This window comes from Semicossyphus pulcher, unplaced genomic scaffold, assembly GCF_022749685.1.
Source record: "Semicossyphus pulcher isolate SPU_LCO1_2020_fin unplaced genomic scaffold, fSemPul1.0.p SCAF_14, whole genome shotgun sequence".
Classification (NCBI taxonomy): domain Eukaryota; kingdom Metazoa; phylum Chordata; class Actinopteri; order Labriformes; family Labridae; genus Semicossyphus; species Semicossyphus pulcher.
The window spans coordinates 27,495,230-27,510,958 of NW_027211648.1; the positions used below are offsets into that span (position 1 = coordinate 27,495,230).

Sequence of the window (15,729 nt, forward strand, 5' to 3'; positions counted from 1 at the left end):
CACTCAGGTTACATGATTTACTTCACACTCAAGATGAATATGTTTTTTTCAAAACTCCTTCAACAGTGACTGCTGTGCTGTGCTGTCAGACTGACAATCAAACAGTGATTTCCTTTTGCTCATTATGTGCTCTGAATATGTGAAGAGATAAAAAGGAAAAGTCTGACTTTGACAAAGCAGTTTTGTCCTGGTGAGTGTTGATCAAACACTTTTATCATTCTGCTTATACTAGCTTAAAGCATGAAGTCACTGAAGACCAGTTATGACGACTCAATAGAAAATGACATCTTGAGATAATTCTGGGAGGAACTTTCAGTCTGTGGCGACCACTGTGGACAAAGCAGTACGTCTCATCTCTTTGCTGATCTTGTCCTGTACATGTGTAAGTCGTGTTTTCAGACCAAAAATCTCCTGCTTTCTTCTAACAGTCAAACGTTTCTCTCACTGTGAATCTTTATGTGCAAAATGTCAAGAAAAGCGTGCTGTAAATGTCCTCGTCTGACACAGACCCGGTGGCAGCGGTTACAGGCATTAAAAACAACTATATAGAAATAATCAATCTTCTTCCTGATGCTCTCGTTTGCAGTTGTAGGTCATATAGAGGCGTCAGTATTAATTACAGCCTGTTTCATAAGCAGATCAAAACTTCTCACAGGAGCTTTAAGGACAAAAAAGCTTGAAAAAAGTGAAATTGTCTGACTTACAAACTGCCTGGTAAGAAGAAAACTCTCTTTAAAAAGAAGCTCATGTTGCCTTGATTTAAGATCTTCAATCTTAATCAGGTTTCATTTTTTAGTGTCCATGATGCTTTAAAACATTTCATGGTCATAATCACTCACTATGGAACTGGTTCCAAATGAAGCTGCCATCAGACTGTACGCACTACAAGCAGTTTGTGATGAGCTAACTGAACCTTTATTCACTAACCGGCCATCCTTATATGCTGTTAAAGTTTAATGACACGACAGGGCACATGACCTGCAGCAGCTGGCTGACTGTGAGCAGGTCCAAAGTGTCCTCTGGACCGCATCAACTAACTCCTCGTATCCATGGCAACGATCACTTGTATCCAGGGAAACCGCTCGCCTCTCATTCCTGTGTGATTTAATATTTCTCTGCTGTGTCTGTTGAAAATCTAGTTTTTATTTCTCTCTCTTCAGTCGGAGCAAAGCGCAGACAGACAGATCGTATCTGTATTTATTCAGTGAGAGAGACTGCTGTTAATGTTTTAATACAGGACGACCCCAAACCGACGAGGGAGGAGGAGAGACGGTAAGAGCTGTGATCCACAAGCAGCCTATCAGAGTTTATAATCCTGCAGCGCAGCGAGGACACAGATCTGTGTGTTTCTCGTGCCCCTGACTCAATAAGGTCCCAATCTGTCCCGTATTTCTGTGCACAGTCCGCTATAAAGGACGAACTACGTCTCCACATGCTGTGAATGACACGAGCGGGAGCTGTTACCTGCGAGCAATGACTGTATATAAAGGACTATATATGTCAAGTATGTATGTATATATCTTTTTATACAGTCTGTGCCCGCGAGCCGTTCATCATAGTTTACAATAACGCTGCGCGGGGAGGAGACAGATGTTTCATAACGTGGATCTGTGTGTTAATCACGCAGAACTTTCTGTCTGTTTCTTCACTGTTAACAGAGACTCCAGTCTGTTGTACTTCATATATTTCACTGATAAACACTGAACTGCAGAGGAACATCAGGCTTCATGACCAAACACAGTTTTATATCACGTCATCACTTCAGTCCGTACTCACCCGCTCCCTCCCTCCCTCCCTCTGTGCTCGTGCACAGCAGCTCCCCCTCTCTGTGCTGCGAGTCTGCATCAGTTTTTCTTATTATTTGATGTTTTTTAAAGTCTAATGAAGGTGAACGAGGCTCCGTGTTTGTTTGCATACAGAGCGGGAAAGTGAGATCTGATCACAAGTGGTCACTTTGGCTTCAGACATAAAGACAAAGTAAAGTCCAGGTCCAGCTGGAGGGTGGAGGAGGTGGTTGAGTGTGGAGCAGCAGGAGTGGAGGAGTCTCAGTGTGTCTGCAGAGACTGTGTAGAAGGACAGAGCAGCAGCAGAGCAGTCCACATACTGTGATGATACTCTGTCACACCCAGAGGAACACACGGGGATGATGATGGACTTTGTGTCTGACAGTGGAGCTGATCTCAGAGCAGTTTAGACTACAGCACCGAGAGTCATCTCCACTGGGTGTGATTCTGTTGTGGCAAAAAAGTTCCCCGAACCCTCTTGTCTGCCACTTAATGTCAATCTCCAATAGGTTATAAAACCTCTTAAAAATATAGTCAAAGTCTTGAAAAAACTCGGACAAGCAAACACTAGAGACTGGCAGAATCTGATGCAAAAAGAGTTTATTCCCGTATAAATACAAACAAATAAACCCGAGTCCATCCGGATAAGACTGCCCACACATTAGCTGCTCGGTCTTATATACTCTAAACTCCTCCCTCGCTGGGCTCCGGCACGTTTTTTCCCCATTGTCAGGTCTCTGCCTAATTAGTTAGTGTGTCGCAAGTGGCAGACTTGTGCCACCACCTGTTGGAGCCCCCCTCCCTCAACTCTGGCTCTCTGCCCTCAGCTTGTTAGGATTCTACTTTAGAGCTTTAGAGCATTGGATTATAAGAACTTACTTTAAAACATTTGACTATAAAACCTGAACTATAAAACATGTGACTGTAAAACTTGAAGGCATTGGACAATAGAAACGTTAACTACATTTTGACCATAAAAAACTTTACCTTTAAGACATTTGATTATAAAGTTTCAGTTAAAACATTTGATTATAAAACTTTTGGATATATAACTTCAACTCTAAAACATTTCATTATAAAGTTTCACATTTTTTTCAAACATTCCCTCCTGTGGGACTGAAAAGTTCCATAGCAACAACTTTAAGTGATCATTAAGACGATTAGTATCACTCATGACAAATGCATCATCCAGGCACATTTTTTTCCAACAATTCCTCTGTCAGTCACTGCTGGATGAAGCTCTCCTCTCCACTCTACCTCCCAGTAACATGGCCCAGTCAGAGCCTCCACACACACAAGCTGATGCTGCTGCTTCACCCTCTCTGGATCATCAGGACACAGCTGATCCTCTGATACACGACCATCCTCCTGATCGCTCACACTCTGACAGAGATCAATACTTCCAGCTGATGAGAGAAGAAGACAGACAACAGAAGTCATATATCAGTGTTTACAGAGAGGCCCTCATCAGCTGTCAGTCAGCGAGGCAGCACATCCAGTTTAAAGACCAGCAGAGACTTCAGTCTGTTCATACCACAAGTCTGAACAGGACTTAAGTACACAGTGTAACTGAACTGCTGAGAGACCCTGAACGCATCATGACTGCAGAAACAGACACATATTCACTGCTTACTGTAAACATGGATTCAAATCAGTTTCTTTGTGACATTTTTTCTGTCAGGGATAATGCCCGACGAGGTGTCCATTATCAGGAATCTGTGGACTCATGGAGGCCAGAGCCGCTAACACCTGAGGGTTTGACTGATACCTGGAACAATCATTACAATCTAATAAGGAACTAATAACACGAAAACATTATTCACTCCTCCAGTAAATAAAACGGGTCTTGGACACCACTCTGCAACAGGAGATATTTCTTGTCTGCTCAGCTATTAGCGAGAAAGCTAACAATACACTTGCAACATTAAAAGTCAATAACATTGTGTCGGATATAAGTTAAATATAATGAGACATAATAAGAAGACTATGTAGCTAACCAGCCGTGTCATTGTCCTGAAATCAACATCAGGATTTGTACGAACAAATGATCGGCCATGTTTACTGTCGGCCGCAGAATGAAATAGAGAGTTGAATAGTGAGCGGGATGTCAGATGATGGCTGATGTGATCCACAGGATCAGTAAGTTCAGAGGGGCTGTGTACTTCCTGCAGCTCGTGTTTTACAGGCGCCATCCTGTGGTGCTCAGAGGTACTGAAGGACTACACTCAGTGCTGTAAATAAAGGTTTCTCTTTTCTTTCCACTCTCTCTTTCTTCAGCTGCATCCCAGTCAGCAAAGTTCTCATATCCTCCCAATAAGGTCAAAGAGCTGTTGAAGTCCCTCATTGCTGTAGGTCGATGTTAGTTCGTTAACAAGGTGCATCAACTGTAAACAGAGGCTTTGACTTTGTACCTGTTGCCATGGTCAGTCATTGTAGAAACAGGCTGATACTACGTAGCCAGCGTATACGTATCCACAACTACTTAAAAGGTGTCCATTGTCAGGAAGTAATCGACACCCAGCAGCCAATCAGAATCAAGTAGTCACCCAGAACATGGTATAACTACTTCAGTATAACTGCTTAAAATGTGAAATATCACATGAAGTGTAAAAATGGTGTCTGTCACAGAAACATTTGGACAAGCTGCTGTCACATGGACAGATATATAAACTATATATGATGTTAAAAGTCCTTCATGTTCATGCAAAGACTGAAGAGCAGAAACATCAGCTGTGATTTCTGGACTTCAGCAGAGGTTTTGTTCTGTACAAAGACCACGGTTACTAAACGTAACCATGGTTCTGTGTAATAACAGACAGTGATTTGCAGGCTACAGGCAGACTGATCTCAGAGCTGTGACAAAGATGAACTGATGAATTGTTTAGTGCTGAAATGAGAGAACGAACACTTTGAGATCAGATTTGATGGTACGACAGTTTGATGAACGAGGACCACTGTCTCTAAACATCTTGTGATGCTGTCAGCTGTAATCCAGCTTAATGTCCTGTACACATGAACACAACAACAACAGTTGTCTTCACATCAAATCAAACACGTGATCACAACAAGCTTCGTGCTGATCTGATTGGCTGTCTGTTCTCTCTCTGTGTTTCTGTCCAATCCTGAAGCCTGTCACTGTTCTCCTCTCACAGCTTCACTGAGGACAGCAGCCACTGGGAGGGTTGGAGGTTTAGCAGACAATACTGGATCTTTGCTGCGATAATAACTGTGTGTAGTACAATACTGCTGAAGCCAACATGGACTGACCTCAGAGTCTCCAGTCTACAGTGTGGACTCTCCACAAGATCAGAGAGCAGCTTCACTCCTGAATCCTGCAGCTTGTTGTGTCTCAGCTCCAGCTCTCTCAGACGGGAGGGGTTGGACTTCAGAGCTGAGGCCAGAGAAGCACAGCTCATCTCTGACAAACTGCAGTTAAACAATCTGAATAAAGAATAAATGATGTGACTTTGGAGGAAAATGTTGGAAAAAGAAAATACTGAATATATTTGTTATTTTCTGCTCGTACAAACTGAAATAATTAATAAATGTTTCTATTACTGATTTATTTAAAAACATGATGTGGAATAAAAGATGAAATCAGGTGTTTCACAGGTTCACAGTGAATTATACAGTGTAGGATTTTTCTTGTTCTATGAAGGTTTTAAATGTGGAACTCAACATTGCTCTGCTACAGTCAATGGACAAAAGCAGTGAAGAAGAAAATAGACTTCAGCATTAAGATACTCAGTGTGGATCAGTATAATATCAGCCTCATGTCTGCAGTTTAGTGTCAACACAACTTTCACATCATATTAATCTCAGCACAGAAGTAAAACATGGTTTCTGACCTCAGAGTCTCCAGTCTACAGTGTGGACTCTCCAGAAAACCACACAGCAGCTTCACTCCTGAATCCTGCAGCTTGTTGTCACTCAGCTCCAGCTCTCTCAGATGGGAGGGGTTGGACTTCAGAGCTGAGGCCAGAGAAGCACAGCTCATCTCTGACAACATGCAGTGACTCAACCTGAATGAAGAATAAATGATGTGACGTTAGAATACAATGTTCCTGCATGAAATCCTTTAATGTTTAATAATGTGTTCAGAGCTGAAGAAGGTTAAGAAGGTCAAAGTTCAGAAAGTGGAAACTCCAAACACCTGAACACAACAGGATGCAGGTTAAAATGTGTGAAATACACAAAGTGAAAAAGAGCTCTCATTAATATTAATGACAACATGCTGCTACTTCAATAAAGACGCAGCGACTTCACCTCTTAAACTCTGCAAGTGTGACAAGTTCAAATATAACACACTCATAGTCTGATACAAGTTACAGTTTAGTGCTTCTTGGTCTGTGATGATGTTAAAATCTGTGATTAGGTTAAAAAGATCAAACATTTATGACGACTGATTCAAATAAAAAACATATTTAAAACACTATTAAAATGGTTGTAATGCTAATTATGTGATATTTAGAAACATTTGATTCATTCTTTGTTGTTGAGTTTAAACTGCAATAGAGGTCTTCTGTAACGCTGAAAGTGGTCTTTTAATCCCTCACCAGGAGAAATCACAGCACTTTCCTCACTGAACTTCAGACGTGTCTGAGAAACATCACCCGATCACTGTGTGATTATTTCTCCTCATTTTTCAGGAGCGTAACACAAGAAGCACCAGTGGCTCCATCTATACAAACTCATGTTGTGCAGCCAAACACAACAAACAAGAAATACAAGAAAAACCAGCAGAAAATAACTGAAGAGTCGACTCAAAATACTAAAGTTTCCAAGATGCCAAATATGTCCGAATGAATTTTGGTGAATGTGAACAAAGACATGGACAGTATTTCTTTTAGAAATAGTGGAGCCATAAACTCAAAGCATCTTCACTTTAAACTTTTCAGTCGTTACAAGAAACAAATATTTTAATCGAAATGTTGGAAAAAGAAAATATTGAATATATTTGTTATTTTCTGCTCGTACAAACTGAAATAATTAATAAATGTTTCTATTACTGATTTATTTAAAAACATGATGTGGAATAAAAGATGAAATCAGGTGTTTCAGAGGTTCACAGTGAATTATACAGTGTAGGATTTTTCTTGTTCTATGAAGGTTTTAAATGTGGAACTCAACATTGCTCTGCTACAGTCAATGGACTAAAGCAGTGAAGAAGAAAATAGACTTCAGCATTAAGATACTCAGTGTGGATCAGTATAATATCAGCCTCATGTCTGCAGTTTAGTGTCAACACAACTTTCACATCATATTCATCTCAGCACAGAAGTAAAACATGGTTTCTGACCTCAGAGTCTCCAGTCTACAGTGTGGACTCTCCAGAAAACCACACAGCAGCTTCACTCCTGAATCCTGCAGCTCGTTGTGGCTCAGCTCCAGCTCTCTCAGATGGGAGGGGTTGGACTTCAGAGCTGAGGCCAGAGAAGCACAGCTCATCTCTGACATCCTGCAGCTCCACAACCTGAATAAATAATGAAGACAAAATTACAGATTTTCCTTCAAATGAGTGGAGTGCCTTTTCCATTGTGTTCTGTGGATCATCATGACGTCAGCCTTCTGCAGTCATCATCCAAATGTCAACAGAACATTCATACACCTTTTCATGTCAGCACAGGTTAATAACATGCTGCTGATCTCAGTCACGTCTGTAATTAGAGAAGCATGAACACATCAGACATGTTGGACTAAACACTGTTCATTCATTCATTTATTAAATGACCTTCTTCTTACTGTATTTGGGGGCTTAGTAGGTCTATGTAATAAAAGGAGATGTCCACATTTGTTGAAGTCTTAAAATAACAGCCACATGCTTTCTGCACATTAAAGACTCATTAGTGGCAGCAATGATTCCTACTGTCCCCAGTGAGTGTGAAGTGGTCCCTTCCTAACAAAACTACACAGCAGGATAAACTCCATAAGTTCATGTGAAACTAATATGAAGCTTCAGCAGTCTGAGTCAGCCAAATCAAGTCTGTGTCCACCAAAGGTTCAAACTATTTACAACCAAATTCACTCTTTGAGTCACTATTCCTCCACTGCAGCTCAACAAGGAGACAGTCAAACACCAAACACTTGATATGTGTAGCTCAGTCTGCTGAAGCCTCTTATTAGTTTCAGCTAAACTGTAAAAGTCATTTTTGTGAAGTGAAAGAGTGTGAATGTTTGTCCTCCATCTCGTAACATTGGAGTCAGGTTAGAAGAGGATTTCTTCACAGACAGTATGGACAGAGGGAATGATGACAGACAGAAAATAACTCTATAAATATATGTGCATATGGGAATGTGAGTGTTGTCTTTAGATTGACCTGAAGAAATATGAACCTCTCCATTAAGACAAACATGTTTCTGGTGCAGACTATTGATTTGTTTTGGCTGAAATCTAAAGGTCTGTTTCTTCAAATAGTTCCTCAATGCTGACATGAAAACAAAGCAACACTTTGATCTGTTAGAAAGAATAACAGGAAATAATATAGAAGCTCAGATAACTCAAACTTAACGCTGTCATTCAGAATCATCACTTCACGTGGCTTTAACCAGGTGTAACACTTGTTCTTTTGAAGGATGCTGCACCTTTTGACATGTTCAAATGACTTTGATGTGTAATTTAATCTTTATTAAGCTTCTAAAGTTTGACTGAACTTTGAACAATAAAATCTGCATATATTTACAGTCTGTTCATGTTGTGAATCACAAACACTATGACTGATATTTTTGGAGTAATTACATCAGAGTCCTTTTTTAAATCTTCACACAGACTTTGAATCCTGCTCTGTCGTGTTGTTTTGGCCGCTGTTAGGCTGCTGTTTATTACTCTTAGCTCTGCTTTGATGCACACCACACCACAGCAGCTGTGTGGGGCGTCAGCTTCTGATACCATGAAGAGCATCACAGTTCCTTCCTTCACCTTTACTGAGCTCTGCATTCATGACTCCCTTTTCTTTATCGACCCTGTCTCTCTGTCTGTTTACACAGAAGCTCAAACTCTCTGCAGCCGGTTTTCATCTGCTATCATCAGATCTACGACATCGTTCACATCCCTCACACACATTACAGCCTCGTCAGTGCTGACATCATCTTCACTGTCTGATCGACACCAATGTGAGTCGTGTGGAAACTTTCAAACAGTGAATATCTCTTTTCTTTTCTTCACTTGTTGTTCAGCCATTTGGAAAGACAGAACATTTTAAAATCACTTCTTCAGATCTGTGATCAGGTCAATCCTGAAGATTAACCACCCAAAACTTTGAACCTCAGTCAAGGAGTTTAATTGAACACATAAGAAAAACTACATGCTACAGTCAGTAAACTGACCTCAGAGTCTCCAGTCTACAGTTTGGACTCTCCAGTCCAGCAGACAGCAGCTTCACTCCTGAATCCAGCAGAGAGTTGAGGCTCAGGTCCAGCTCTCTCAGATGGGAGGGGTTGGACTTCAGAGCTGAGGCCACAACTTCACAGTGAGTCTCTGACAGTCCACAGTTAGAAAGTCTGTTATGACACATAAATTACATGATATGTTACAATGAAAGAGACACTTTGTGTTTACTTCATGACAGTTTGACACATCAGACTAAATAACAATCTAAGTTTGCTGTTCACCTCAGGGTTCAGCTCATCTTATCTTTCTGTGTTTGACATGAAACAATAATTCTCCTCACTCCCTCTCGTACCTGCACACTTTGCATCTTTGATTTGCTTTAATGTGCAGATAAAGGAGGAGAAAATGTCTGTCTCCAAAGAGTTAGCATGAGGACGTCTTGATTACAAACCTTTTTTACAACTTAGTTAACAATTACAGTCGAGAAAGACGATCTGTCTTTGCTGGCTACCTGCTGCTTTCAGGTTCACGTGCATGAGTGGGAAAATTCAGTGACTGCTGTCAAGTGGGATCGAAACAAAAGGAACCTTTTAACAGTATTAGACGTGTACATATTTAAATCATATTATAATCAAACATTTTGATGTGTGTGACAGCTGAGTGCATGAAGTTTTGTTGTCTACATTCTGTTGTGAGCATCTGAAGAACTTATTCAGCAAACAAACATAGTTAACAAACCGGTAAGGTTTCATTATCGTTACCATGACGTCATCAGAAAGATGTTGTCACTGTATCAGTATTAAGATCAATAACATTGGTGTGTACACGATCTCTTAAAGTCTGAATTTCACCATCATGTTCTGAGATATTCATCAGACCTTAAATATTGGTGGAAGCTGTGCATTTCCTGCTACTACTCTTCTCTACAGCAACAAGAGAGAGAAACACCTGTCAGCTTCTTTCTGTGAGCAACAGAATATCAGGAAACACTTCAAAACACAGCCATGTAACACAACCTCCCTCTTTCAAATGTGGAATTCATAAGCAACTAAATGCACCACTGCTCGGTTCAACACACTCAGGGGTGTTACTGTGACAGTCTGTGTCGTATGAGCAGCAGTTCACAGAAGCTAATGTTAGTTCATGTTAGCAAACTGTTCATAGATATTGTTGTGGAACGAACATTTCTGAATCAGTTTGCAGATTTGATGACGATTCTCTGCTTGTGCTACCAAATCACTATGTTACAGCGCTCAACATGATCCCATAGTTTTCACCTGTGGCCACAGTGGCTGCAGCAAACATGAGACACTCAATCTGAATAACACTGATAATACTTCTCCTTTATCTACAGCACGTTGTAGATACAAGTAGGGCCACCACTAATGACTATTTTTCTATCGATTAATCGATCGACTTCTTTACAGATTAATCGATTAATTTAAATGATGAATTTTCCTCCAAAAAACCTAATAAACCCTTCTGTTTGAGTTCATTTTATTTTGACAGTGAGTGTACAGAAGCTACGAAGACAGAAGATTTTAAAAAGCTCTCCCTACTAATAAATAGACGACACTCAAGGTGGTTTTGCCTTTTCTGGCAGTCCATCATCCACAGGGTTTCACACACATAGACTTTACTTGGACGGGCCGCGCAGGTATATTAACAGACGCCCAAGTATATTTGGCGACCAATTTTAGCTTTTTTTTTTTATTTTAATCCGAGAGAACGACGCCATCCGCGATCGATTAACTGGTGGCACTGGGCAACCTCCCCTCGCTCTAGCCTCACTCTGTGTGTTTCTCATGCTCTGTACCTGGCTCAATCAGTTCATCATAGTTTACAATAACGCAGCGCGGGCAGGACACACACGTTTAATCACGCAGATCTTTCTGTCTGTCTGTCACTTTTAACAGAGACTCCAGGCTGCTGTGTAGTTCATATATTTCCCTGATAAACACAGAGCTGTAGAGGAGCATCAGGCTTCATGATGGAACAAAGTTTTATCTCACGTTATCACTAGAGCCCAACCGAGATTGGATTTTTGGGGCCGATGCCGATTCCGATATTAGGGAGTAAAAAAGTTCCGATATCGATATATCAGCCGATATACTCACATATGTTCAAAATGTATCTGAAATTAAAATATTAAAATTCCAAATCTGAAAAGTTATTGTCACATTTGCATGTCATACAAAATTCTAATAAAATAGTGTTTCTGTAGCAACTTAAATCGCACTACAATAAAATATCAAATTAAATAGAAGTGAGTATAACACAAAAACACACAAAGTAGGAACAAAAGTGAGTTTCTTGTTTTTCCCACCTTCACACAGATAAAAGTCACTAAACAGACCAGCTCATTTGACAGACTGATACTGTTAATAATAGTAATAAAAGGCTTCATGAGCAGGATTTTCCATATTAAATATTCCCTCTTAATCAACATCATAATCCAGGAGAAGTGTGAGCTGGTGTCTGTATCTGCAGAGGATCTGCCCTTCGTCTGTGTTTCTATTCTTATTATTCTCCTCTGTTTGGGGCATTTTGGACGATCTATGGACTGTCTATCGCGGGGCAGAGGTCTGGAGCTCAGCCAACAGTCCGCAGGTCGGGACTCAATCAACACGTAACATGACGGTGACATGGCTGTCTCTCTGCTCTGCTCTCTGTCTGTCTGTAACACCGTAACATCGTAACTTTTACATCTTCATAAGACGTGAAAGGGACTTCACAAAACCTCTTCATTTGCCGTTCTGTGACTGAGAACAGTCCGCGCGCGTGTGTCTCACTGCTGGAAGGAGCTGCAGGTGTGCTGAGGGCGGAGTAGACAGACGCACACACCTGGCAGCAGCGCGACGATGGCTTGTTAAAACAAAATCCTGTATCTTGTTGCGGGGTTGTACAGAGGTGTAGACGTGTAAGCTTGTTGTTTAGAGCATAACCGCTGTAAAACAAGCAGATAAGATTAAGGAAGGCGGCTGGTCCTGATGGCATCTGTGGACGCACTTTGCGTCACTGTGCAGACCAACTCAGTGAGGTGTTCACAGTACTCTTTCAGATGTGCGCAGGGAGTGGGTACCTGCCCCAATTATGGAAAACATCCACTATTATTCCAGTGCCAAAAATAAATCATCCAAGAGATTTTAACGACTTCAGACCAGTGGCACTGACATCTCTTGTGATGAAAAACTTTGAAAAATCTTAAAAGGAAATGTGGTCTCCCTAATTGATGGCAGATTAGATCCACTGCAGTTTGCTTGTCAAGTTGGTAAAGGTGTTAATGACGCAAAACTTTTCATTTAAGACAGAGCACTAAAGCACCTTGAAAAACCCAAATCCCATGTGAGACTCTTATTTGCAGATTTTTCTTCTGCTTTCAATAAAATGCAGCCCCACATTTTAATTGAACAGCTAGCCTCTGATTTTATGCTCCCAGATCAGATCTTATTGTTGCTTTTAAACCTCTTAACAGACAGAGTGCAGCGTGTCTTCGTTAATGACCACATGTCTACCCCCATCACTTGTAGCACTGGTTCCCCTCAGGGCTGTGTGCTCTCGCCATTACTTTTTATTATGTATACAGACAGCTGTAGAGCTTCACAAGAGGGCAGTCACTTGGTCAAATTCTCTGATGACACCGCTCTGCTGTCTCTTCTTCAGGATCCACAGTCGGATCATGGCTTGGCTCTAAATGATTTTATCAAATGGTGCGATGACAACTTCTTGGATCTTAATGTAAGGAAAACAAAGGAGTTGATCATTGATTTGAGAAAGAACAGTGCAGAGCCACAAAACAGCCAGATACATGGTGAACCAGTTCAAATTGTGGAAACCTACAAATACTTAGGAACCATATTTGACTCCCATCTCAAATTTGACAAAAACACAGAGTCACTTGTCAAACGGGGACAACAAAGAATCCACCTGATGCGGAAGCTCAACTCTTTTAGTGTTTCTAAAACCATTCTATGTTCCTTTTATCATTCTTTTATTGAGAGTCTTTTAACGTTCTCTTTTATCTGTTGGGTCAATGGTCTGTCAGTGAAGGACAAGAACAGTCTGAATCAGATCGTCAGAGTCTGCTCCAAGATGATTGGAGTCCAGCTCACAGACCTGAGTGAGCTCTGGAAGAAACGTGTGGTCCAGAAAGCAAAATGCATCCTGAAGCAGGGAGACCATGTCATGTCCAGTGAATTTACTGTAATGCCCTCAGGGCGGCGCTACTATGCCCCCCTGAGGAAGACAAATCGTTACTCTAATTCTTTTATCCCTTCAGTTATTAGGCTGATGAATGCCAATTTTAATGAGTAGATTTGTGCTTTGTGGTTCTTATTTATTTATTTACTTATTTTATCTTTATCCTATTAACTCATTCTTCCGTGTTGGAATATTTTTTTCGCATATTTGCACATGTACAAGACATCGCTGCTGGGGAAACCATGAGTTGAACTGATTCACTGACAACTGAGAGTTGAGTGTCAGAGTTGTATGTACAATGAATGATTGTTGTATGTGTTGTGCTTTTTCTTTTTTTTCTAACTTATTGAACTGGGAGCTGTAAACTGAATTGCCCGTATGGGATAAATAAAGTTTTCTGAACTGAACTGATAATAAAGCTTAAAGCTATCGTCCCTTCGTTATTATCGAACTTCAAACTAACTGAGAGCCAGACTGTGCACACGGGATCTCGTCTGCGCAGTTTAGATGCTGTTACATGCGCTCCCCCTACTGGCTATTTGTGTTTAGGTCTGTACTCACCCTGCTAATTCTTTCAGGTGTTGGTGATCCACCTGATTTGGAGGAGAGACCATAAAAGGGAGGGGCAGAAAACACGACGCTCTCTTCCTCTCTTCTGATGGTTTCACAGCAGCAGCAGGAGTAGCTGGAGCTAATTATTTTCTGATGGGACCGGTAGTCTAGTTTTCGGTTTTGTTTCTTCACTAGGGTTTAGTTTTTGATCAGGTTTAGGGAAGAAGGAAAGACACCAGATCCTACGGCCCTTTGTGGGCTGGTCTCTGTGTCTTTTGCTTGGTTTGGCCGGCCCATCAGTATTTGTTTAGGTTTGATTTTGAAATGGGTTGTTTTGTGGGTTATTGTGATTTTTAATAAATAAATTCTTGTTGTTTTTTGGCAACTACTCTGACTCTTTATTATGTTTGGCCTCTTTGATTTGGAAGCCTTTGGTGAGGTCGTAACAGATGCGCAGAGGGTAGAAACAGCGGCGCTCTGAAGGCAAGCTGTCTTTGGCTGATTACTGTGATTTTAACACGAGTTTGTTGTTCACAATGTTTCGCTCTGTATGAGAAAGATAATGCTTCCTAATGCTTCCCTTCACTGTGTGTGCTGCTCTGCTCAGCTGTGACGCGCACTCTGGCAGCGATAGGGACGTCCTCATTTCCCATCATGCCTGCTGCCTAGTGCTGACTGAGCAGTTTAAGTTGTTAAGTTTGCTATTTATGTTCCAAAACGCAAAAAATAATTTTTGTTACTGTAATGTGTCAGTTCAGAACATATGTTTTGCATATGGCATATGTTAGTAATTGTCACTTTTGTGCTGGTTTATAGTTGTAACCACAAGTGATGAGGCTTTTACATTTGTTGACTTCAGCTGTATTTTAATGACAAGCACAAAGACCAAACTCTAGCTCTCATGCTGTCAAAATTATTAAAGCACCCTTTACCTGTCAGGAGGTAACATGGCTTTCTCCTAGAGCACTGTTAAAATTGAAGTCATTCATATCGGAGAACCTGTACGCCAATATCGATATATCTGCGAAATGCGAATGTCAGCCGATTAAATCCGCTGACTGATAAATCAGTCGGGCTGTAGTCACCACTTCAGTCCGTGATCACTCTCTCCCCCTCTCACCGCTGCAAGTCTGCATCACAGTTTTTATTATATGATGTTTTTTGAAGTGTAATGAAGGTGAATGAGGCTCCATGTATATTAACAGGGCCAAAGGCTGTAATATATTTAATCAGAGTACCCCTCCCCCAATGAAAAACCTTTCCATTTTCAGCGTGGAAGTCATCAATTACGTTGACTACTCGCCGCAGCCCTAGATATAAGTTTACAAAGTGCTTTGAAAACAGAAATACTGGATATATACAGAGCATCACAAAACAAAATAAAGTGCACTGTAGAAATAGAAAAAATAAAGTGGAGTGTGTTTGGTCCCCGAACATCCTCTGTCCTCACTTTGAAATGGATCCAAAACCAGTAACAGAAACATGACAGAAATAACTGCATGAAAGAAATTCTCTCTGTCTTCAGAAATCTGCTTTAGAAAATGAAACAGAACTTATTTGAAACTTTTAACAATAGTGGTTATAGTCAGTGATTATATAGCACACCTTGTAGAATCTACTCATGTAGTAATAACTTTACTGATAACTGTTAAATACTGTTCTATGTTGTGATTAAATGCTGCTGTGATAAAACCTCAACAACAAACTCTTAAATCCTTCATGTGTTTGAACAGGTTTGCATGTTGCCTTCATGAACCAATGCTGTATAGTAAAACAGTCAAATGTAACACATATTAGAAATAAATAGAACAGCTTTTCTTTCATGAACTTAACAGCTAGAAACAAAACTGACTGAAAAACAACATT

At 40.7% G+C, this 15,729-nt stretch overlaps 1 protein-coding gene across 1 annotated transcript in view; it reads right to left on the minus strand.

Annotated features, from left to right (window-relative positions):
* The window catches only part of LOC138590915 (NACHT, LRR and PYD domains-containing protein 12-like), a 215,251-nt gene that overhangs the window by 95,992 nt on the left and 103,530 nt on the right, over positions 1-15,729 (minus strand). The window contains exons 9-12 of the mRNA XM_069661348.1: positions 9,108-9,281; positions 7,084-7,257; positions 5,633-5,806; positions 5,052-5,225 (exon numbers count right to left, since the gene is read on the minus strand). Coding sequence (XP_069517449.1) covers positions 5,052-5,225; positions 5,633-5,806; positions 7,084-7,257; positions 9,108-9,281 — 696 coding nt within the window. The remainder of the gene's footprint in view (positions 1-5,051; positions 5,226-5,632; positions 5,807-7,083; positions 7,258-9,107; positions 9,282-15,729) is intronic.